Source organism: Bombina bombina, unplaced genomic scaffold, assembly GCF_027579735.1.
Source record: "Bombina bombina isolate aBomBom1 unplaced genomic scaffold, aBomBom1.pri scaffold_541, whole genome shotgun sequence".
NCBI lineage: Eukaryota > Metazoa > Chordata > Amphibia > Anura > Bombinatoridae > Bombina > Bombina bombina.
Genome location: NW_026511442.1, coordinates 282508 through 308078, shown reverse-complemented (window position 1 = coordinate 308078; position 25571 = coordinate 282508). Strand labels below are relative to the sequence as shown.

Here is a 25571-nt window from a genome sequence, read left to right as displayed (position 1 = left end):
ATGAAGGTGCAGCACTCATTTCAGCTCAGCTAGTGGGGGGCAGATTGAAATTTTTCCAAAACATTTGGTCTGATTCTGTCCAAAATCAGTGGATTCAGAGTATTGTCTCTCAAGGGTATCGAATAGGATTCAAAGTAAGACTTCCTGTGAGAAGATTTTTTTTCTCTCACACGTCCCAGCAAATCCAGTGAAGGCTCAGGCTTTTCTGAAGTGTGTTTCAGATCTGGAGCTTTCAGGGGTAATCATACCAGTTCCGTTTTAGGAACAGGGTCTGGGGTTTTATTCATATCTATTCATTGTCCCAAAGAAAGAAAATTAATTCAGGTCAGTTCTGGATTTGAAAATGCCAACTTTCAAAATGGTAACTATAAGGACTATTCTGCCTTTTGTTCAGCAATGTCATTATATGTCCACGATAGACTTAGAGGATGCATATCTTCATATTCCAATTCATTCAGACCACTATCGGTTTCTGAGACTCCCTTTTCTAGACAAGCATTACCAATTTGTTGCTCTTCCATTTGGCCTAGCGACAGCTCCAAGAATTTTCTAAAAAGTTCTCTGTGCCCTACTTTCTATAATCAGAGAACAGGGTATTGTGGAGTTTCCTTATTTGGACGATATCTTGGTACTAGCTCAGTCTTTACATTCTTCCGAATCTCACACGAATAAACTAGCCTTGTTTCTTCAAAGACATGGTTGGAGGATCAATTTACCAAAAAGTTCATTGATTCTTCAGATTAGGGTCACCTTTTTAGGTTACCATATAGATTCAGTGCCCATGACTGTCTCGATCAGACAAGAGACAAATGAAATTGGTTTCAGCTTGTCAAAACCTTAAGTCTCGATCATTCCCTTCAGTGGCTATGTGCATGAAAGTTTTAGGTTTTATGACTGCCGCATCGGACGCAATCCCCATTGCTCATTTTCATATGAGACCTCTTCAGCTTTGTATGCTGAATCAATGGTGCAAGGATTATACAAGGATATCACAGTCAATATCCTTAAATCCCAACGTTCGACTCTCTCTGACTTGGTAGTTAGACCACCTTCGTATAGTTCAAGGGACCTCTTTTGTTGGTCCAACCTGGACTGTAATCACAACAGATGCAAGTCTTTCAGGTTGGGGAGCTGTCTGGGGATCTCTGACAGCAGAAGGAGTTTGGAAACCTTAAGAGGCGAGGTTACCAATTAATATTTTAGAACTCTTTGCTATTTTCAGGGCTCTTCAGGTTTGGCCTCTGTTGAAGAGAGAATCATTTATTTATTTTCAGACAGACAATATCACAACTGTGGCATATGTCAATCATCAGGGTAGGACTCACAGTCCCCTAGCTATGAACGAAGTATCTCGGATACTTTCTTGGGCGGAAGCCAGCTCTTGTCTAAGTTCTGCGGTACATATCCCAGGTGTAGACAATTGGGAAGCATATTATCTCAGCCGTCAGACTTTACATCCGGGGGAGTCGTCTCTCCATCCAGATGTGTTTTTTCAGATTGTTCAGATGTGGGGTCTTCCAGAAATAGATCTGATGGCTTCCCATCTAAACAAGAAACTTCCCTGGTACTTGTCCAGTTCCAGTGATCCTCAGGCGGAGTCAGTGAATGCGTTAGCAGTTCCTTGGGTTTACCAACCTGCTTATATCTTCACGCCTCTAGTTCTTCCAAGAGTGATCTCCAAGATCATCATGGAACAATAGTTTGTGTTTTTGGTAGCTGGTAGCACCAGCATGGCCTCACAGGTTTTGGTATGCGGACCTTGTCCGGATGTCCAGTTGTCAACCTTGGCCACTTCCTTTAAGACCAGACCTTCTGTCTCAAGTTCTGTTTTTCCATCAGGATCTCAAATTATTACATTTGAAGGTATGGAAATTGAACGTAGTGCTTAGTCATAGAGGTTTCTCTAACTCAGTGATTAATACTATGTCACAGGCTCGTAAATCTGTTTCTAGGAAGATTTATTATCGAGTTTGGAAGACTTATTTCATGGTGTTCTTCTCATAAATTCTCCTGGCATTCTATTAGAATTCCTAGAATTTTTCAGTTTCTTCAGGATGGTTTGGATAAAGGTTTGTCTGCAAGTTCCTTGAAGGGACAAATCTCTGCTCTGTTTTATTTCTCAGAAAGATTCCTAAGCTTCCTGATATTCACTGTTTTATACAGGCTTTGGTCCGTATCAAGACTCATTAAATCAATTTCTCCTCCTTGGAGTCTTAATTTGGTTTTGAAGGCTTTACAGGCTCCTCCCTTTGAGCCTATGCATTCTTTGGATATTAAACTACGTTCTTGCAAAGTGTTGTTCCTTTACGCTATATCTCTTCTGCTAGAAGAGTTTCCGAATAATCTGCTCTTTCTTGTGAGTCTCCTTTTCTGATTTTCCATCAGGATAAGGCAGTTTTGTGGACTTCATTACACATCTACAACCACCAAAGAACACCCATGCTAAATAGTTTCTACATTTTGTCTTGAGTTTAGAAATCACCAATTTCTTTCATGTAATTGGCAAGAGTCCATGAGCTAGTGACGTATGGGATATACAATCCTACCAGGAGGGGCAAAGTTTCCCAAAACTCAAAATGCCTATAAATACACCCTTCACCACACCCACAACACAGATTTTACAAACTTTGCCTCCTATGGAGGTGGTGAAGTAAGTTTGTGCTAAGATTTCTACGTTGATATGCGCTTCTCAGCATTTTGAAGTCCGATTCCCCTCAGAGTACAGTGTTTGTCAGAGGGATGTGAAGGGAGTATCACCTATTGAATGCAATGGTTTTCCTCACAGGAAATCTTTTCAAAGGTTCTCTGTTATCGGTCGTAGAGATTCATCTGCTACCTCCCTTTTCAGATCGACGATATGCTCTCATATTCCATTACCTCTACTGATATCAGTTTCAGTGCTGGTTTGGCTATCTGCTATATGTGGATGGGTGTCTTTTGGTAAGTATGTTTTTTATTACTTAAGATACCTCAGCTATGGTTTGGCACTTTATGTATTAATATAAAGTTTTAAATATATGTATTGTACTTATATTTGCCATGAGTCAGGTTTATGTATATTTCCTTTTGCAGACTATCAGTTTCAAATTGGGAAACATATTTAGGAAGTTATTTTTTTACCTGGGGTATAGTCTTTTCTTCAAAATTGACTGCTTTTTCATTAAATTTCGGGGTCAAAATTAGGCTCGCGAGGTCACAAAATGCGGATATTTATTGCGTCATTCTTGGCGCGAGAATTTTTGGCGCGAAGGTACGTTCGGTGACGCACATTCATCATTTCCGGGGTCTTAGTTGACGCCAGGTTTCCTTGCACAAGGTTGCGTCTGTCATGACGCAAGTTTCGTCATTTCTGGTTGTCGTTAGCGCCCAAAAAAATAATGTGTGTTGTGCGTCATTCTTGGCACAAAATTTAATTATTTAAACCCCACTTCCTATATGCCTCTTGCTCTTTTTTATGTTCAGAGGGCTATGCCGTTTGCATTTTTTTCCCATTCCTGAAACTGCCATATAAGGAAATTGATCATTTTGATTTATATGTTTTTTTCTCTTACATTTGCAAGATGTCTCAATCTGATCCTGTCTCAGAAACCACTGTTGAATCCCTGCTGCCTGATAAGTTCTACCAAAGCTAAGTATCTGTTGTAAATTAGCAGAGATTATATCTCCAGCTATAGTATGTAAGTTGTCATAATAAGCTTTTGCATGCAGAGAATGTATCCATCAGTACTAGTACAATGCCTGTTGTTCCTTCAACATTTAATGTACATGATATCCCTGTGAATATTAAAGATTTTATTGCTGATGCGATACAGAAGGCTTTGTCTGCTATTCCGCCTTCTAATAAACGTAAAAGGTCTTTTAAAACTTCTCATAAGATTGATGAAATTTTAAATGACCGACAACATACTGAATTATCCTCCTCTGATGAGGATCTGATTCAGAAGATCCTACCTCAGATATTGACACTGATAAATCTACTTATCTATTTAAGATGGAGTATATTTGTAAATTATTAAAAGAAGTGTTGGTTACTTTGGATATTGAGGAATCTAGTCCTCTTGATACTAAAATTATAAACGTTTAAATTCTGTTTACAAACCTCCTGTGGTTACTCCAGAGGTTTTTTCCAGTTCCTGATGCTATTTATGATATGATTTCTAAGGAATGGAATAGGCTTGGTTCTTCTTTTATTCATTCTTCTACGTTTAAGAAGTTGTATCCTTTGCCAGCAGCTAGATTGGAGTTTTGGGAAAAAATCCCCAAAGTTTATGGGGCTATTTCTACTCTTGCCAAACTTACTACTACTATTCCTATGGAAGATAGTACTTATTTTAAAGGACCACTAAACCCAAAATCTTTCTTTCATGATTCAGATAGAGAATAAAAATTTAAACAACATTACAATTTACTTCTATTATTTATTTTGCTTCATTTTTTAGATATCCTTAGTTGATGAAAAAGCAATGCACATGGGTGAGCCAATCACACAAGGCTTCTATGTGCAACAACCAATCAGCAGCTACTGAGCATATCTAGATATGCTTTTCAGCAAAGAATATCAAGAGAATAAAACAAATTAGATAATAGAAGTAAATTAGAAAGATGTTTAAAATTGCATTATCTTTCTAAATCATGAAAGAAAAAATGTGGGTTTAATGTCCCTTTAAGGACCCTTTAGATAGTAAACTTAAATCTTATCTAAGGAAAGCTTATTTATTTTCTGGCTATATTCTTAGGCCTGCTATATCCATGGCTGATGTTGCAGCTGCATCAACTTTTTTGGTTGGAAAGCTTAGAGCAACAGGAAACAGATTCTAATGTGACTAGCATTGTTCACTTGCTTCAACATGCTGATCATTTTATCTGTGATGCTATTTTTGATATAATCAAAATTGATGTTAAATCTATGTCTTTAGCTATTTTAGCTAGAAGAGCTTTGTGGCTTAAATATTGGAATGCTGACATGGTATATAAGTCTAGATTACCATCTCTTTCTTTCCAAGGTAACAATTTTTTTGGTTCTCAGTTGGATTCAATTATTTCAACCGTCACTGTGGGAAGGGAGTTTTTTGCCTCAAGATAAAAGACCTAAGGGTAAATCTAAAGCTTCTAATCATTTTCGTTCTTTTCGACAGAAAAAGGAACAGAAAGCCAATCCTTCCCCAAATAATCTGGTTCCAATTGGAAACCTTCTTCAAGTTGGAATAAATCCAAGCCTTTTAAGAAACCAAAGCCAGCCCCCAAGTTTGCATGAAGGTGCAGCACTCATTTCAGCTCAGCTAGTGGGGGGCAGATTGAAATTTTTCCAAAACATTTGGTCTGATTCTGTCCAAAATCAGTGGATTCAGAGTATTGTCTCTCAAGGGTATCGAATAGGATTCAAAGTAAGACTTCCTGTGAGAAGATTTTTTTTCTCTCACACGTCCCAGCAAATCCAGTGAAGGCTCAGGCTTTTCTGAAGTGTGTTTCAGATCTGGAGCTTTCAGGGGTAATCATACCAGTTCCGTTTTAGGAACAGGGTCTGGGGTTTTATTCATATCTATTCATTGTCCCAAAGAAAGAAAATTAATTCAGGTCAGTTCTGGATTTGAAAATGCCAACTTTCAAAATGGTAACTATAAGGACTATTCTGCCTTTTGTTCAGCAATGTCATTATATGTCCACGATAGACTTAGAGGATGCATATCTTCATATTCCAATTCATTCAGACCACTATCGGTTTCTGAGACTCCCTTTTCTAGACAAGCATTACCAATTTGTTGCTCTTCCATTTGGCCTAGCGACAGCTCCAAGAATTTTCTAAAAAGTTCTCTGTGCCCTACTTTCTATAATCAGAGAACAGGGTATTGTGGAGTTTCCTTATTTGGACGATATCTTGGTACTAGCTCAGTCTTTACATTCTTCCGAATCTCACACGAATAAACTAGCCTTGTTTCTTCAAAGACATGGTTGGAGGATCAATTTACCAAAAAGTTCATTGATTCTTCAGATTAGGGTCACCTTTTTAGGTTACCATATAGATTCAGTGCCCATGACTGTCTCGATCAGACAAGAGACAAATGAAATTGGTTTCAGCTTGTCAAAACCTTAAGTCTCGATCATTCCCTTCAGTGGCTATGTGCATGAAAGTTTTAGGTTTTATGACTGCCGCATCGGACGCAATCCCCATTGCTCATTTTCATATGAGACCTCTTCAGCTTTGTATGCTGAATCAATGGTGCAAGGATTATACAAGGATATCACAGTCAATATCCTTAAATCCCAACGTTCGACTCTCTCTGACTTGGTAGTTAGACCACCTTCGTATAGTTCAAGGGACCTCTTTTGTTGGTCCAACCTGGACTGTAATCACAACAGATGCAAGTCTTTCAGGTTGGGGAGCTGTCTGGGGATCTCTGACAGCAGAAGGAGTTTGGAAACCTTAAGAGGCGAGGTTACCAATTAATATTTTAGAACTCTTTGCTATTTTCAGGGCTCTTCAGGTTTGGCCTCTGTTGAAGAGAGAATCATTTATTTATTTTCAGACAGACAATATCACAACTGTGGCATATGTCAATCATCAGGGTAGGACTCACAGTCCCCTAGCTATGAACGAAGTATCTCGGATACTTTCTTGGGCGGAAGCCAGCTCTTGTCTAAGTTCTGCGGTACATATCCCAGGTGTAGACAATTGGGAAGCATATTATCTCAGCCGTCAGACTTTACATCCGGGGGAGTCGTCTCTCCATCCAGATGTGTTTTTTCAGATTGTTCAGATGTGGGGTCTTCCAGAAATAGATCTGATGGCTTCCCATCTAAACAAGAAACTTCCCTGGTACTTGTCCAGTTCCAGTGATCCTCAGGCGGAGTCAGTGTATGCGTTAGCAGTTCCTTGGTTTTACCAACCTGCTTATATCTTCCCGCCTCTAGTTCTTCCAAGAGTGATCTCCAAGATCATCATGGAACAATCATTTGTGTTTCTGGTAGCACCAGCATGGCCTCACAGGTTTTGGTATGCGGACCTTGTCCGGATGTCCAGTTGTCAACCTTGGCCACTTCCTTTAAGACCAGACCTTCTGTCTCAAGTTCTGTTTTTCCATCAGGATCTCAAATTATTACATTTGAAGGTATGGAAATTGAACGTAGTGCTTAGTCATAGAGGTTTCTCTAACTCAGTGATTAATACTATGTCACAGGCTCGTAAATCTGTTTCTAGGAAGATTTATTATCGAGTTTGGAAGACTTATTTCATGGTGTTCTTCTCATAAATTCTCCTGGCATTCTATTAGAATTCCTAGAATTTTTCAGTTTCTTCAGGATGGTTTGGATAAAGGTTTGTCTGCAAGTTCCTTGAAGGGACAAATCTCTGCTCTGTTTTATTTCTCAGAAAGATTCCTAAGCTTCCTGATATTCACTGTTTTATACAGGCTTTGGTCCGTATCAAGACTCATTAAATCAATTTCTCCTCCTTGGAGTCTTAATTTGGTTTTGAAGGCTTTACAGGCTCCTCCCTTTGAGCCTATGCATTCTTTGGATATTAAACTACGTTCTTGCAAAGTGTTGTTCCTTTACGCTATATCTCTTCTGCTAGAAGAGTTTCCGAATAATCTGCTCTTTCTTGTGAGTCTCCTTTTCTGATTTTCCATCAGGATAAGGCAGTTTTGTGGACTTCATTTTAATTTCTTCCTAAGGTTGTGAATTCTAATAACATTAGTAGGGAATTCTTTTTCCGTGTCCAAATCCTAAGAATTCTTTGGAGAGATCCTTACATTTTTTGGATGTTGTAAGAGCTTTGGAACATTATGTTGAAGCTACTAAAGAATTCAGGAAGACTTCCAGTCTATTTGTTGTCTTTTCTGGTTCTAGGAAAGGTAAAAAAGCTTCTGCCTTTTTCTTAGCATCTTGGTTAAAGCTTTTGATTCATCAGGCTTATTTGGAGTCGAGTCAGGCCCCGCCTCAGAGAATCACAGCTCATTCTACTAAATCAGTCTCTACTTTGTGGGCCTTTAAGAATAAAGCTTCAGTTGATCAGATTTGCAAAGCAGCAACTTGGTCTTCTTTGCATACATTTACTAAATTCTACCGTTTTGATGTGTTTGCCTCTTCGGAAGCAGTTTTTGGTAAAAAAAAGTTCAGGCAGCAGTTTCAAGTTTGATTCCTCTGCTTATGTTTTAAGTTTTTTCTTTTCAATTATAAGAAAAACGTATTTTTTGGATGTGGATTTCAGCGGTAAATGGCTGTTTTTATTTGTATCCCTCCCTCTCTAGTGACTCTTTTGTGGAGTTCCACATCTTGGGTATTACTATCCCATACGTCATTAGCTCATTGACTCTTGCCAATTACATGAAAGAAAACATAATTTATGTAAGAACTTACCTGATGAATTAATTTCTTTCATATTGGCAAGAGTCCATGAGACCCACCCGGTTTATAGTGGTTATGATTTTTTGTATAAAGCACAATTATATTTCCAGTTACGTTTTTGATGCTTTCTACTCCTTTTTCTATTACCCCACTACTTGGCTATTCATTAAACTGAATTGTGGGTGTGGTGAGGGGTGTATTTATAGGCATTTTGAGGTTTGGGAAACTTTGCCCCTCCTGGTAGGATTGTATATCCCATACGTCACTAGCTCATGGACTCTTGCCAATATGAAAAAATGAATTTATCAGGTAAGTTCTTACATAAATTATGTTGTTTACATGTTCTTTGCAAGTTATAGGGCAATAAGCAAAAATAGCTATTTCAAAACCATTTTTTTCAAAATTAGCGATAGTTACATTGGAACACCGATATCTATCAGGAATCCCTGAATATCCCTTGACAAGTATATATATATTTTTTAGTAGACAACCAACAGTATTGATCTAGGCCCATTTTGGTATATTTCATGCCACCATTTCACTGCCAAATGCAATCAAATAAAAAAAAAATCGTTAACATTTTCACTAACTTTAGGTTTCTCACTGAAATGATTTACAAACAGTTTGTGCAATTATGGCACAAACTGTTGTAAAAGCTTCTCTGGGGTCCTCTTTGTTCAGAAATAGCAGACTTATATGGCTCTGGCGTAACTTTTAGGTAATTAGAAGGCCGCTAAATGCAGCTGCACACCACACTTGAATTATGGCCAGCAGTGAAGGGGTCAATTAGGTAGCTTGGAGGGTTAATTTTAGCCTCCCACCTGACACATCCAACCCCCTGACCCCTATTAAACAGCTCTCTTCCCTCCCCCACCGGCCCAAGGTTCACCCCATCTTAAGTACTGGCAAAAAGTCTGCCAGTATAAAAATAAAGGTGTTTTTTTTTTTTTTTTTGTTTTTTAAAATACATGTTCTGCAGTGTAAGATTCCCCCATTAGCCCCCAACGCCTTGATCCCCCCATACAGATCTTTAACCCTCCCTCCTCTACCTATTTGCTGCCATCTTAGGTACTAGCAGCTGTCTGCCAGTAACCAGTTTGCTCTAAATTATTAGCATTTTTTTTTATTAAAATAAAAAAATAAAACTATTTTCCATAGTGTAGCCCCTCCTTAGATTACCATATCCCCCTCCCAGATCACTTTCCAGACACAGATCCCACATAGGATCTCCCCTCTCCATCCTTCCCCTTCCTCCCTACTCACTGCCATGAAGAGTGGCATAGCGGTCCCACCCACTACCAACACCCTTCCCCGAAGTAGTGCCCAGTTTTTAAAAATACTATTAAAAACAGGGGCACTTTCATTCATGAAAGTTTACATTGCAGCGTATTTTCACAAAAACTTACCTGTCACGGACACCGGGCTGCAAGGGTTAAACCCCTACCCCCCTACTACCTTACCCCTGTTTCTCAGCGGTTTGGGGTTCCTCCGAGCAACGGCGATCACAACGAACACCGGCCTAACCCCTCTCCAGCTGGCCGGGCTCCTGGAACTCCCGGACGGTCACAGAACACCTGCTAACTTCACTCCTGGTCACTCAAGCGGCCCTTTGCCCCAGAGAGCCGCTCTTTTGGGGATTGGTAACCCCTAGGGTGGACAAGAGGTGGGGAAATACTGTAGGGCAGCACCTTTGGGAACCGGAGGTTTTGGACACCCCTACCCCCATAAACTTCAACGGACTGTATCTCAGGTGCCCAGTAACGAATCACACAGATTTTTGGACTGTGGCATCTAGGGACCGAGAGCTTTAAAATGACACCCCTCCACCAGGATTACCCCGAAACCGTCACCCCTGGGTACTGGAATTCTGAGGGACTGTGGCTGCTATGGAGGCATCGGTCTGTCTGAAGGGGCGGGAATGGCAGGAAAATTGTGAGATTGTCCAGTGTCTTATCAAGATGAGCTTTGTGTATAAAAGATGTGTGTGTTTCTCAATAAAAAAGTCAGTTCTTGTTTCACCTGAATGCTAATATGTCTAGTTATTTGGGTGGGCTCCTGCTAAATCACTTCTTCTCCGCTACATAGCGGCTGGTTCTAGGTGTTGGGAGATCGGTTGGCAGAGCTACCCAGTCAGGTTAGCCGGTAATCAGTCATTAACTTTCTCTTGAACAAAGCCGGATCACCGATCGCCACCCACAGCGCCTCTGTACTTACACAGCAATGACAAAACCGTCTTCCTCCAATCACGGCGTGGCCTCACGAGATGGATGCTCTGGGGAGGAAGCCATGATTGGAGGAAGCCGGTTTTGTCATTGCTGTGTAAGTACAAAAGGAGCTGTGTGCGGGGGATCGCCGATTCAGCTTTGCACAAGAGAAAGGTAAGTAAAGTTTTTAATAGTATTTTTGAAAACCGGGCACTAATTCATGAAAATTTACATTCACTTTAAGTCCTTTAAAAATTAAAGCACTAATTAGTTTAAGAGCGACCCAACAAGCACTATCACATGTCACTTAAGCGCAGCCTTTGATTGGCCAGAGAGCAGAGGGCACCATGAACCTGCTTTTTGGCGGGTGTATGACACTATATTACACCCTGAAGGTTTTACAACGGTCTTCTGTATACTAATTATTTGTAACCAAGTTCTTAAAAGGGAAGTTAAACCGTCTGTTACATTGATGTAATAAAAAGCACTAAGCAGTGGCCTATACTTAAAGTGAATGTAAACTTTCATGATAAAGTGCCCGTTTTTTTACAAATACCTTCTTCTCCTGAAACGCCGGAGCGCCGATCCCCCTGCATGCTTCTTCCTGCTGTACTTACACAGCAATGACAAAAAACGGCTTCCTCCAATCACGGCGTGGCCTCACCAGATGGACGCAATTTTAAAGGATTTGACCTTTTTTTCTTAATGTGTAACTTCATTTCTGCAGGGTCCATTACTTGCTGTTACAACATAAGTTGGCTTGGGCCTCGGTAAAAAAGGAATTCATAGCTTAATATCATAAACCTCCTAGAGTAACATGAGCTGGTTTACTATGCAGATAATGCCACAGAGACCGTGTCTGTTTTGCTCATGCTCAGTAGAGGCAGAATGTCAGCTCTCATCCCTCTGAGGCAGTGGCTGCAATGAGAAATTCTAAGTGCTCCTTTAGCAAGAAAACAAGTCAGTTGGTTTTTTTTACACAATCTGTTTCTTTTAGATTTACTTTAACATTTGTTTTTACTATAGGAGCAGTGTAATATCCCTTTAAAGTGACATGAAACCCAAACAGCCATGATTCAGACAGAGCAGCAATTCTGTACTAGGTTTTTAGTATACGTAGCTAGGCTCAGTAGCTGATTGGTGCTAACACATACACCTCTTGTTATTGGTTCACCTGATAAACTAGTTGCCAATAATGCACTGCTTCACCTTCAACAACAGGATACTAAAAGAATAAAGCAAATTTAATAAAAAAAAGTAAATTGGAAAGCTGTTGTAAGTTCTACCCAATACATGAAAGAAACATTTTTTTCAAGTCCCTTTAATTGCTCTTAAACATCCAATTAAATTGCTTGTGAAACTAACAGGAAGTGAACGTTTGTGCACAACTGCTCCCTAGACACAGACTTATCAGTGGCCCTAAAGCTCAGGAAACAGATGCACAAGTGCCTACACGCAGACTCCTTAAAGGGATATTCTGATTAAAATGGAAATCTTTAAAATATCAATAATTTAATCAAACGAATGATAAAGTATTAAAGGGACATGAAACCTAAAATATTTCGCTCTTAATTCAGACAGAGAATACCATTTGTAAACAACTTTCCAATGTACTTCTATGATCTAATTTGCTTCATTCTCTTGGCATCCTTTGTCGAAGCAGCAGCAGCAATGCACTACTGGGAGCTAGCTAAAGCAAAAGGTGATACAACAACAAGAGGCCTATATGTGCAACCACCAACCAGAAGCTCCTTAGTCTACCTAGGTATCTTTTTGAACATGAAGAGAACAAAACAAATTAGTAAAACTGAAAATCACAAGTAGTACCTTAATAATGAAAGAACCATTGTGTTTTATGTCCCTTTAATTATAAAGTTATCACTAGTTTCTTGTTAGCATTTTTCTCTGCACGTGAAGCATACTTGGGTATTGCCAGAGTGCCAGTATTTTATATACTACAACTGTTTAGTGCGCCAGTGGGGCTTGTATCACCCGAGTCATTATTAGATGATACAGGCACCTTAGGCTCTCTGGGCAAGTGCTTAAAGGGACATGAAACACTCTTTTCCTTCATGATTTAGATAGTGCATGTAATTTGTCTAGAATGTCCCTTTAAATGCACGGCTGCTCGTCTGGATTCTGGCAAAGCTTGTACTGCTCTGAAAAAGGCTCTGCATTGCGCAAAATATCCCATTCAGTCCTAGTACAGCACCTGCAGCAAATGACACTAATCAAGAGCCCCTCTGGGTACAATATAAGTGGTCTGTAGTTGGTCCCCCGACAGATCCTTGTATAATCCCAGCTGCACAATTATCCTTTATTGCAAAACCCCCCACAATATTGGTGTTAAAAACGGCCCTTCTCTGCCTCTTCCTCAGGCTTTGTAAAAACAAAGCGCTGCTGAACAGTTTAACCAATCAGAGAAGTCTTAATGGCATTGTTGATAAGGTTAGACCGGGACACCCAGTACAAGGGGCTGAGAAGGCAGAAAGAGCAGCCCCTCCCCGGCTTATAAAAAGAACCATTACAATACCAGGAGTCTACATGTAAAACTTTGGGACTTGTTTGTGAGTCTAAAAATCAGTGCAATGTTATTAAAAAAATAAGCAAAACTAAACATAGTTACAACCCCCCCGCCATGGGCTGTACAAATGGATCATCTAGAAAACATTTATACAAAGAAACATCTACTGTACAATGTCCCTTTATAGCAACATCCGTTTTGTTTGGGAAAAGAAATACAGAAACAGCCCTCTTATACTGCGTGTTTGACTCTCCCTTTAATGCAGAACGTCAGCGCAAAAAGAATTGTGATAAAGTGACAAGAGGTTACGTTACTGACGCTCTATTCTCAGGTAATGGAACTATGTCATTATAGCTTTAGGCACAGAGTGACCAGAACACGGGGCATCTATTTAATATGTGCCACAGCTACCACTGGGGAGGGAGGAACTTCTATAGGGTAACACAGGGGCCTTATTGTAAATATGAGGGAAGCACTCAAGTCTGTGTAATACAACAAGATATCTGTATATTCTGCACGCACACTGTCTGCTTCTTCCCGGCACTACACAGTCACTACCATATCCCCTATACAGAACGCTAAAGGTTCAGTAACAAAGACTCATAGGAGGTTATTGAAGCCAAAAACAACAGAACAATGCGACTATTGTCAGAGCGTTGTAAGGATGGGCACAGTAATTGTGTCCCCTGCATCTACTGCCAAACCGGTCACACTCTCCTTTCTACAACGCAAACAGGGAAAGGAACAGAACCCAGAGGCCCTGTGCTAACGTCCCAGATACAGCACAATATAGTTACTCTACATGTGACATACAGAAAACGGCACTACTGGCCAGCTGCTGCATCCCACTGGGCATCTTGGTGACTACACGTTTACCACAAGTCTCACTGTACAGAGCACAGCTCCATGCTCTACTCTACAGACGGCTGCAGTACTAGCCCAGGGATGTCTGCAGAGTATTGTTTTAGGGTCAGTGACACAGACCCAGACCCACTGATGTTTTCCGGCATAAACTGGGCTGTACATCCTTTCCTTTTCACCTAATCACAACTATATCATTTTTCACTGAACTACAAAAATAACACAAGAGCTTGATAATTAAAGTGCAGGGCGTCACTGTGAGGCACACAGCACATCTATCCTGTAGTCCTGCACAGAATGAAGAGCGCTGCACTATTTAGTGCAGACTTACCCCTGTATCAGATAAATAAAGTAGTCTGTACTAGCAGCGCTCACAAGGTGCAGACACACAGCACATCTATTCTGTAGTCCTGCACAGAATGAAGAGCGCTGCACTATTTAGTGCATATTTACCCCTGTATCAGATAAATAAAGTAGTCTGTACTAGCAGCGCTCACTAGGTGCAGACACACAGCACATCTATCCTGTAGTCCTGCACAGAATGAAGAGCGCTGCACTATTTAGTGCAGATTTACCCCTGTATCAGATAAATAAAGTAGTCTGTACTAGCAGCGCTCACAAGGTGCAGGCACACAGCACATCTATCCTGTAGTCCTGCACAGAATGAAGAGCGCTGCACTATTTAGTGCAGACTTACCCCTGTATCAGACAAATAATGTAGTCTGTACTAGCAGCGCTCACTAGGTGCAGACACACAGCACATCTATTCTGTAGTCCTGCACAGAATGAAGAGCGCTGCACTATTTAGTGCAGACTTACCCCTGTATCAGACAAATAATGTAGTCTGTACTAGCAGCGCTCACAAGGTGCAGACACACAGCACATCTATCCTGTAGTCCTGCACAGAATGAAGAGCGCTGCACTATTTAGTGCAGACTTACCCCTGTATCAGATAAATAAAGTAGTCTGTACTAGCAGCGCTCACAAGGTGCAGACACACAGCACATCTATCCTGTAGTCCTGCACAGAATGAAGAGCGCTGCACTATTTAGTGCATATTTACCCCTGTATCAGATAAATAAAGTAGTCTGTACTAGCAGCGCTCACTAGGTGCAGGCACACAGCACATCTATCCTGTAGTCCTGCACAGAATGAAGAGCGCTGCACTATTTAGTGCAGATTTACCCCTGTATCAGATAAAGTAGTCTGTACTAGCAGCGCTCACTAGGTGCAGACACACAGCACATCTATCCTGTAGTCCTGCACAGAATGAAGAGCGCTGCACTATTTAGTGCAGACTTACCCCTGTATCAGACAAATAATGTAGTCTGTACTAGCAGCGCTCACTAGGTGCAGGCACACAGCACATCTATCCTGTAGTCCTGCACAGAATGAAGAGCGCTGCACTATTTAGTGCAAACTTACCCCTGCATCAGACAAATAATATAGTCTGTACTAGCAGCGCTCACAAGGTGCAGACACACAGCACATCTATCCTGTAGTCCTGCACAGAATGAAGAGCGCTGCACTATTTAGTGCATATTTACCCCTGTATCAGACAAATAATGTAGTCTGTACTAGCAGCGCTCACTAGGTGCAGACACACAGCACATCTATCCTGTAGTCCTGCACAGAATGAAGAGCGCTGCACTATTTAGTGCAGATTTACCCCTGTATCAGACAAATAATATAGTCTGTACTAGCAGCGCTCACAAGGTGCAGACACACAGCACATCTATCCTGTAGTCCTGCACAGAATGAAGAGCGCTGCACTATTTAGAACAGACTTACCCCTGTATCAGACAAATAATGTAGTCTGTACTAGCAGCGCTCACTAGGTGCAGACACACAGCACATCTATCCTGTAGTCCTGCACAGAATGAAGAGCGCTGCACTATTTAGAACAGACTTACCCCTGTATCAGACAAATAATGTAGTCTGTACTAGCAGCGCTCACAAGGTGCAGACACACAGCACATCTATCCTGTAGTCCTGCACAGAATGAAGAGCGCTGCACTATTTAGAACAGACTTACCCCTGTATCAGACAAATAATGTAGTATGTACTAGCAGCGCTCACTAGGTGCAGACACACAGCACATCTATCCTGTAGTCCTGCACAGAATGAAGAGCGCTGCACTATTTAGTGCAGACTTACCCCTGTATCAGATAAAGTAGTCTGTACTAGCAGCGCTCACAAGGTGCAGACACACAGCACATCTATCCTGTAGTCCTGCACAGAATGAAGAGCGCTGCACTATTTAGTGCAGATTTACCCCTGTATCAGACAAATAATGTAGTCTGTACTAGCAGCGCTCACTAGGTGCAGACACACAGCACATCTATCCTGTAGTCCTGCACAGAATGAAGAGCGCTGCACTATTTAGTGCAAACTTACCCCTGTATCAGACAAATAATGTAGTCTGTACTAGCAGCGCTCACTAGGTGCAGACACACAGCACATCTATCCTGTAGTCCTGCACAGAATGAAGAGCGCTGCACTATTTAGTGCAGATTTACCCCTGTATCAGATAAATAAAGTAGTCTGTACTAGCAGCGCTCACTAGGTGCAGACACACAGCACATCTATCCTGTAGTCCTGCACAGAATGAAGAGCGCTGCACTATTTAGGGCATATTTACCCCTGTATCAGACAAATAATATAGTCTGTACTAGCAGCGCTCACAAGGTGCAGACACACAGCACATCTATCCTGTAGTCCTGCACAGAATGAAGAGCGCTGCACTATTTAGTGCAGATTTACCCCTGTATCAGATAAAGTAGTCTGTACTAGCAGCGCTCACTAGGTGCAGACACACAGCACATCTATCCTGTAGTCCTGCACAGAATGAAGAGCGCTGCACTATTTAGGGCATATTTACCCCTGTATCAGACAAATAATATAGTCTGTACTAGCAGCGCTCACAAGGTGCAGACACACAGCACATCTATCCTGTAGTCCTGCACAGAATGAAGAGCGCTGCACTATTTAGTGCAGATTTACCCCTGTATCAGATAAAGTAGTCTGTACTAGCAGCGCTCACTAGGTGCAGACACACAGCACATCTATCCTGTAGTCCTGCACAGAATGAAGAGCGCTGCACTATTTAATGCAGACTTACCCCTGTATCAGATAAATAATGTAGTCTGTACTAGCAGCGCTCACTAGGTGCAGACACACAGCACATCTATCCTGTAGTCCTGCACAGAATGAAGAGCGCTGCACTATTTAGTGCAGACTTACCCCTGTATCAGATAAATAATGTAGTCTGTACTAGCAGCGCTCACTAGGTGCAGACACACAGCACATCTATCCTGTAGTCCTGCACAGAATGAAGAGCGCTGCACTATTTAGTGCAGATTTACCCCTGTATCAGATAAATAAAGTAGTCAGTACTAGCAGCGCTCACTAGGTGCAGACACACAGCACATCTATCCTGTAGTCCTGCACAGAATGAAGAGCGCTGCACTATTTAGTGCAGATTTACCCCTGTATCAGATAAATAAAGTAGTCTGTACTAGCAGCGCTCACTAGGTGCAGACACACAGCACATCTATCCTGTAGTCCTGCACAGAATGAAGAGCGCTGCACTATTTAGAACAGACTTACCCCTGTATCAGATAAAGTAGTCTGTACTAGCAGCGCTCACTAGGTGCAGACACACAGCACATCTATCTTGTAGTCCTGCACAGAATGAAGAGCGCTGCACTATTTAGTGCAGACTTACCCCTGTATCAGATAAATAAAGTAGTCTGTACTAGCAGCGCTCACAAGGTGCAGACACACAGCACATCTATCCTGTAGTCCTGCACAGAATGAAGAGCGCTGCACTATTTAGTGCAGATTTACCCCTGTATCAGATAAATAATGTAGTCTGTACTAGCAGCGCTCACTAGGTGCAGACACACAGCACATCTATCCTGTAGTCCTGCACAGAATGAAGAGCGCTGCACTATTTAGTGCAGACTTACCCCTGTATCAGATAAAGTAGTCTGTACTAGCAGCGCTCACTAGGTGCAGACACACAGCACATCTATCCTGTAGTCCTGCACAGAATGAAGAGCGCTGCACTATTTAGTGCAGACTTACCCCTGTATCAGATAAATAAAGTAGTCTGTACTAGCAGCGCTCACAAGGTGCAGACACACAGCACATCTATCCTGTAGTCCTGCACAGAATGAAGAGCGCTGCACTATTTAGTGCATATTTACCCCTGTATCAGATAAATAATGTAGTCTGTACTAGCAGCGCTCACTAGGTGCAGACACACAGCACATCTATCCTGTAGTCCTGCACAGAATGAAGAGCGCTGCACTATTTAGTGCAGACTTACCCCTGTATCAGATAAAGTAGTCTGTACTAGCAGCGCTCACTAGGTGCAGACACACAGCACATCTATCCTGTAGTCCTGCACAGAATGAAGAGCGCTGCACTATTTAATGCAGATTTACCCCTGTATCAGATAAATAAAGTAGTCTGTACTAGCAGCGCTCACTAGGTGCAGACACACAGCACATCTATCCTGTAGTCCTGCACAGAATGAAGAGCGCTGCACTATTTAGTGCATATTTACCCCTGTATCAGACAAATAAAGTAGTATGTACTAGCAGCGCTCACTAGGTGCAGACACACAGCACATCTATCCTGTAGTCCTGCACAGAATGAAGAGCGCTGCACTATTTAGGGCAGATTTACCCCTGTATCAGACAAATAATGTAGTCTGTACTAGCAGCGCTCACTAGGTGCAGACACACAGCACATCTATCCTGTAGTCCTGCACAGAATGAAGAGCGCTGCACTATTTAGTGCAGATTTACCCCTGTATCAGATAAAGTAGTCTGTACTAGCAGCGCTCACTAGGTGCAGACACACAGCACATCTATCCTGTAGTCCTGCACAGAATGAAGAGCGCTGCACTATTTAGGGCAGATTTACCCCTGTATCAGATAAATAAAGTAGTCTGTACTAGCAGCGCTCACTAGGTGCAGGCACACAGCACATCTATCCTGTAGTCCTGCACAGAATGAAGAGCGCTGCACTATTTAGGGCAGATTTACCCCTGTATCAGACAAATAATGTAGTCTGTACTAGCAGCGCTCACTAGGTGCAGACACACAGCACATCTATCCTGTAGTCCTGCACAGAATGAAGAGCGCTGCACTATTTAGGGCATATTTACCCCTGTATCAGATAAAGTAGTCTGTACTAGCAGCGCTCACAAGGTGCAGACACACAGCACATCTATCCTGTAGTCCTGCACAGAATGAAGAGCGCTGCACTATTTAGTGCAGACTTACCCCTGTATCAGATAAATAATGTAGTCTGTACTAGCAGCGCTCACTAGGTGCAGACACACAGCACATCTATCCTGTAGTCCTGCACAGAATGAAGAGCGCTGCACTATTTAGTGCAGATTTACCCCTGTATCAGATAAAGTAGTCTGTACTAGCAGCGCTCACTAGGTGCAGACACACAGCACATCTATCCTGTAGTCCTGCACAGAATGAAGAGCGCTGCACTATTTAGTGCAGATTTACCCCTGTATCAGATAAAGTAGTCTGTACTAGCAGCGCTCACAAGGTGCAGACACACAGCACATCTATCCTGTAGTCCTGCACAGAATGAAGAGCGCTGAACTATTTAATGCAGATTTACCCCTGTATCAGACAAATAATGTAGTCTGTACTAGCAGCGCTCACAAGGCCCCACATGTAATCCTGCAATGTCACTGACAGAGCAATAAATACTGATGTGAAAACCCGGTGACATACGTATAATTTGATGCACAATTGTGTGTTTGTCTCTATTACATCAATAGGTTTCATATTTACATACAAAGCTGTAGGTGACTGTAATGTGATATTTGTTATATGAACACGTAACTTGTCACATACATCTGACGCTACACTAGACATGAGGGTAAAACAGTAAGACTGATGTACACGGTTACAGGAGCAGTGAGCGCCTACACTAGACATGAGGGTAAAACACTAAGACTGATGTACACGGTTACAGGAGCAGTGAGCGCCTACACTAGACATAAGAGTAAAACACTAAGACTGATGTACAAGGGTTACAGGAGCAGTGAGCGCCTACACTAGACATGAGGGTAAAACACTAAGACTGATGTACACGGTTACAGGAGCAGTGAGCGCCTACACTAGACATGAGGGTAAAACACTAAGACTGATGTACACGGGTTGCAGGAGCGGTGAGCGCCTACACTAGACATGAGGGTAAAACACTAAGACTGATGTACACGGGTTACAGCCTACACTAGACATGAGGGTAAAACACTAAGACTGATGTACACGGGTTACAGGAGCGGTGAGCGCCTACACTAGACATGAGGGTAAAACACTAAGACTGATGTACACTGTTACAGGAGCAGTGAGCGCCTACACTAGACATGAGGGTAAAACACTAAGACTGATGTACACGGGTTACAGGAGCAGTGAGCGCCTACACTAGACATGAGGGTAAAACACTAAGACTGATGTACACGGTTACAGGAGCAGTGAGCGCCTACACTAGACATGAGGGTAAAACACTAAGACTGATGTACACGGTTACAGGAGCAGTGAGCGCCTACACTAGACATGAGGGTAAAACACTAAGACTGATGTACACGGTTACAGGAGCAGTGAGCGCCTACACTAGACATGAGGGTAAAACACTAAGACTGATGTACACGGTTACAGGAGCAGTGAGCGCCTACACTAGACATGAGGGTAAAACACTAAGACTGATGTACACGGTTACAGGAGCAGTGAGCGCCTACACTAGACATGAGGGTAAAACACTAAGACTGATGTACACGGTTACAGGAGCAGTGAGCGCCTACACTAGACATGAGGGTAAAACACTAAGACTGATGTACACGGTTACAGGAGCAGTGAGCGCCTACACTAGACATGAGGGTAAAACACTAAGACTGATGTACACGGTTACAGGAGCAGTGAGCGCCTACACTAGACATGAGGGTAAAACACTAAGACTGATGTACACGGGTTACAGGAGCAGTGAGCGCCTACACTAGACATGAGGGTAAAACACTAAGACTGATGTACAAGGGTTACAGGAGCAGTGAGCGCCTACACTAGACATGAGGGTAAAACACTAAGACTGATGTACACGGTTACAGGAGCAGTGAGCGCCTACACTAGACATGAGGGTAAAACACTAAGACTGATGTACACGGGTTACAGGAGCAGTGAGCGCCTACACTAGACATGAGGGTAAAACACTAAGACTGATGTACACGGTTACAGGAGCAGTGAGCGCCTACACTAGACATGAGGGTAAAACACTAAGACTGATGTACACGGTTACAGGAGCAGTGAGCGCCTACACTAGACATGAGGGTAAAACACTAAGACTGATGTACACGGGTTACAGGAGCAGTGAGCGCCTACACTAGACATGAGGGTAAAACACTAAGACTGATGTACACGGGTTACAGGAGCAGTGAGCGCCTACACTAGACATGAGGGTAAAACACTAAGACTGATGTACAAGGGTTACAGGAGCAGTGAGCGCCTACACTAGACATGAGGGTAAAACACTAAGACTGATGTACACGGGTTACAGGAGCAGTGAGCGCCTACACTAGACATGAGGGTAAAACACTAAGACTGATGTACAAGGGTTACAGGAGCAGTGAGCGCCTACACTAGACATGAGGGTAAAACACTAAGACTGATGTACACGGGTTACAGGAGCTGCGGGTTGCAGGAGCTGCAGGAGCTGTGAGCACCTCTGTCCGGCACAATAAGAAGCATTAATAAGTATAACATGAGGGCTCTGCGGTCTCTCTATCAGCCTCTGGGCTACTAAACAGCACATTGTGCCGGCCCTGTGTGACTACATGTGGCTGGCAGGCTGCGGATCTAGATGGACATATTACTTCTAGCTCAGTTCCTCACCTGTTGCTCCAGATGCCATAGAACAGCTCTACAAACGCAAAAGACAGGTTCAAGCACAGGAAGCAGAAGAGGTTTCTGGATGTGGAGTCAGAAAAGATGGATCTGCAACAAGAGAAGGCAGCTGATGAGAGGCTACAGAAGAGAGAGCTACACGGTGCAAATACACAGGTAAAACAACAGTGTGCAGCCATCAGTAAAATAATCCTCATTACTAACACAATCTGCTGGTTATTTACATATAACAAGGGGGCACAGGTACCTCACACTCAGTAAGAGGGTCACACACAGGGGGCACAGGTACCTCACACTCAGTAAGAGGCACACACAGGGGGCACAGGTACCTCACGCTCAGTAAGAGGGTCACACACAGGGGGCACAGGTACCTCACGCTCAGTAAGAGGGTCACACACAGGGGGCACAGGTACCTCACGCTCAGTAAGAGGGTCACACACAGGGGGCACAGGTACCTCACGCTCAGTAAGAGGGTCACACACAGGGGGCACAGGTACCTCACGCTCAGTAAGAGGGTCACACACAGGGGGCACAGGTACCTCACGCTCAGTAAGAGGGTCACACACAGGGGGCACAGGTACCTCACACTCAGTAAGAGGGTCACACACAGGGGGCACAGGTACCTCACACTCAGTAAGAGGGTCACACACAGGGGGCACAGGTACCTCACGCTCAGTAAGAGGCACACACAGGGGGCACAGGTACCTCACACTCAGTAAGAGGGTCACACACAGGGGGCACAGGTACCTCACATTCAGTAAGAGGGTCACACACAGGGGGCACAGGTACCTCACACTCAGTAAGAGGGTCACACACAGGGGGCACAGGTACCTCACACTCAGTAAGAGGGTCACACACAGGGGGCACAGGTACCTCACACTCAGTAAGAGGGTCACACACAGGGGGCACAGGTACCCTCACACTCAGTAAGAGGGTCACACACAGGGGGCACAGGTACCTCACACTCAGTAAGAGGGTCACACACAGGGGGCACAGGTACCTCACTCTCAGTAAGAGGCACACACAGGGGGCACAGGTACCTCACTCTCAGTAAGAGGCACACACAGGGGGCACAGGTACCTCACACTCAGTAAGAGGGTCACACACAGGGGGCACAGGTACCTCACACTCAGTAAGAGGGTCACACACAGGGGGCACAGGTACCTCACACTCAGTAAGAGGGTCACACAAGGGGGCACAGGTACCTCACACTCAGTAAGAGGCACACACAGGGGGCACAGGTACCTCACTCTCAGTAAGAGGGTCACACACAGGGGGCACAGGTACCTCACACTCAGTAAGAGGGTCACACACAGGGGGCACAGGTACCTCCCTCTCAGTAAGAGGGTCACAGGTACCTCACGCTCAGTAAGAGGGTCACACACAGGGGGCACAGGTACCTCACACTCAGTAAGAGGGTCACACACAGGGGGCACAGGTACCTCACACTCAGTAAGAGGGTCACACACAGGGGGCACAGGTACCTCACACTCAGTAAGAGGGTCACACACAGGGGGCACAGGTACCTCACACTCAGTAAGAGGGTCACACACAGGGGGCACAGGTACCTCACACTCAGTAAGAGGGTCACACACAGGGGGCACAGGTACCTCACACTCAGTAAGAGGGTCACACACAGGGGGCACAGGTACCTCAAACTCAGTAAGAGGGTCACACACAGGGGGCACAGGTACCTCACGCTCAGTAAGAGGCACACACAGGGGGCACAGGTACCTCACACTCAGTAAGAGGGTCACACACAGGGGGCACAGGTACCTCACATTCAGTAAGAGGGTCACACACAGGGGGCACAGGTACCTCACACTCAGTAAGAGGGTCACACACAGGGGGCACAGGTACCTCACACTCAGTAAGAGGGTCACACACAGGGGGCACAGGTACCTCACACTCAGTAAGAGGGTCACACACAGGGGGCACAGGTACCTCACACTCAGTAAGAGGGTCACACACAGGGGGCACAGGTACCTCACGCTCAGTAAGAGGCACACACGGGGCACAGGTACCTCACTCTCAGTAAGAGGCACACACAGGGGGCACAGGTACCTCACTCTCAGTAAGAGGCACACACAGGGGGCACAGGTACCTCACACTCAGTAAGAGGGTCACACACAGGGGGCACAGGTACCTCACACTCAGTAAGAGGGTCACACACAGGGGGCACAGGTACCTCACACTCAGTAAGAGGCACACACAGGGGGCACAGGTACCTCACTCTCAGTAAGAGGGTCACACACAGGGGGCACAGGTACCTCACACTCAGTAAGAGGGTCACACACAGGGGGCACAGGTACGGTACCTCCCTCTCAGTAAGAGGGTCACAGGTACCTCACGCTCAGTAAGAGGGTCACACACAGGGGGCACAGGTACCTCACACTCAGTAAGAGGGTCACACACAGGGGGCACAGGTACCTCACACTCAGTAAGAGGGTCACACACAGGGGGCACAGGTACCTCACACTCAGTAAGAGGGTCACACACAGGGGGCACAGGTACCTCACACTCAGTAAGAGGGTCACACACAGGGGGCACAGGTACCTCACACTCAGTAAGAGGGTCACACACAGGGGGCACAGGTACCTCACACTAAGTAAGAGGGTCACACACAGGGGGCACAGGTACCTCACACTCAGTAAGAGGGTCACACACAGGGGGCACGGGTACCTCACGCTCAGTAAGAGGCACACACAGGGGGCACAGGTACCTCACACTCAGTAAGAGGGTCACACACAGGGGGCACAGGTACCTCACATTCAGTAAGAGGGTCACACACAAGGGGCACAGGTACCTCACACTCAGTAAGAGGGTCACACACAGGGGGCACAGGTACCTCACACTCAGTAAGAGGGTCACACACAGGGGGCACAGGTACCTCACACTCAGTAAGAGGGTCACACACAGGGGGCACAGGTACCTCACTCTCAGTAAGAGGCACACACAGGGGGCACAGGTACCTCACTCTCAGTAAGAGGCACACACAGGGGGCACAGGTACCTCACACTCAGTAAGAGGCACACACAGGGGGCACAGGTACCTCACACTCAGTAAGAGGGTCACACACAGGGGGCACAGGTACCTCACACTCAGTAAGAGGGTCACACACAGGGGGCACAGGTTCCTCACACTCAGTAAGAGGCACACACAGGGGGCACAGGTACCTCACTCTCAGTAAGAGGGTCACACACAGGGGGCACAGGTACCTCACACTCAGTAAGAGGGTCACACACAGGGGGCACAGGTACCTCACACTCAGTAAGAGGGTCACAGGTACCTCACGCTCAGTAAGAGGGTCACACACAGGGGGCACAGGTACCTCACTCTCAGTAAGAGGGTCACACACAGGGGGCACAGGTACCTCACACTCAGTAAGAGGGTCACACACAGGGGGCACAGGTACCTCACACTCAGTAAGAGGGTCACACACAGGGGGCACAGGTACCTCACGCTCAGTAAGAGGGTCACACACAGGGGGCACAGGTACCTCCCTCTCAGTAAGAGGGTCACACACAGGGGGCACAGGCACCTCACGCTCAGTAAGAGGGTCACACACAGGGGGCAGAGGTACCTCACACTCAGTAAGAGGGTCACACACAGGGGGCAGAGGTACCTCACACTCAGTAAGAGGGTCACACACAGGGGGCACAGGTACCTCACGCTCAGTAAGAGGGTCACACACAGGGGGCG

General features: G+C 44.3%; 1 protein-coding gene across 1 annotated transcript in view; it reads right to left on the bottom strand.

Annotated features, from left to right (window-relative positions):
- Positions 1-25571, bottom strand: part of SLC30A7 (solute carrier family 30 member 7) — a gene marked incomplete at its 3' end in the record, with an annotated part of 71395 nt that overhangs the window by 31263 nt on the left and 14561 nt on the right. Inside the window, exon 2 of the mRNA XM_053696574.1 lies at positions 21858-21959. Coding sequence (XP_053552549.1) covers positions 21858-21959 — 102 coding nt within the window. The remainder of the gene's footprint in view (positions 1-21857; positions 21960-25571) is intronic.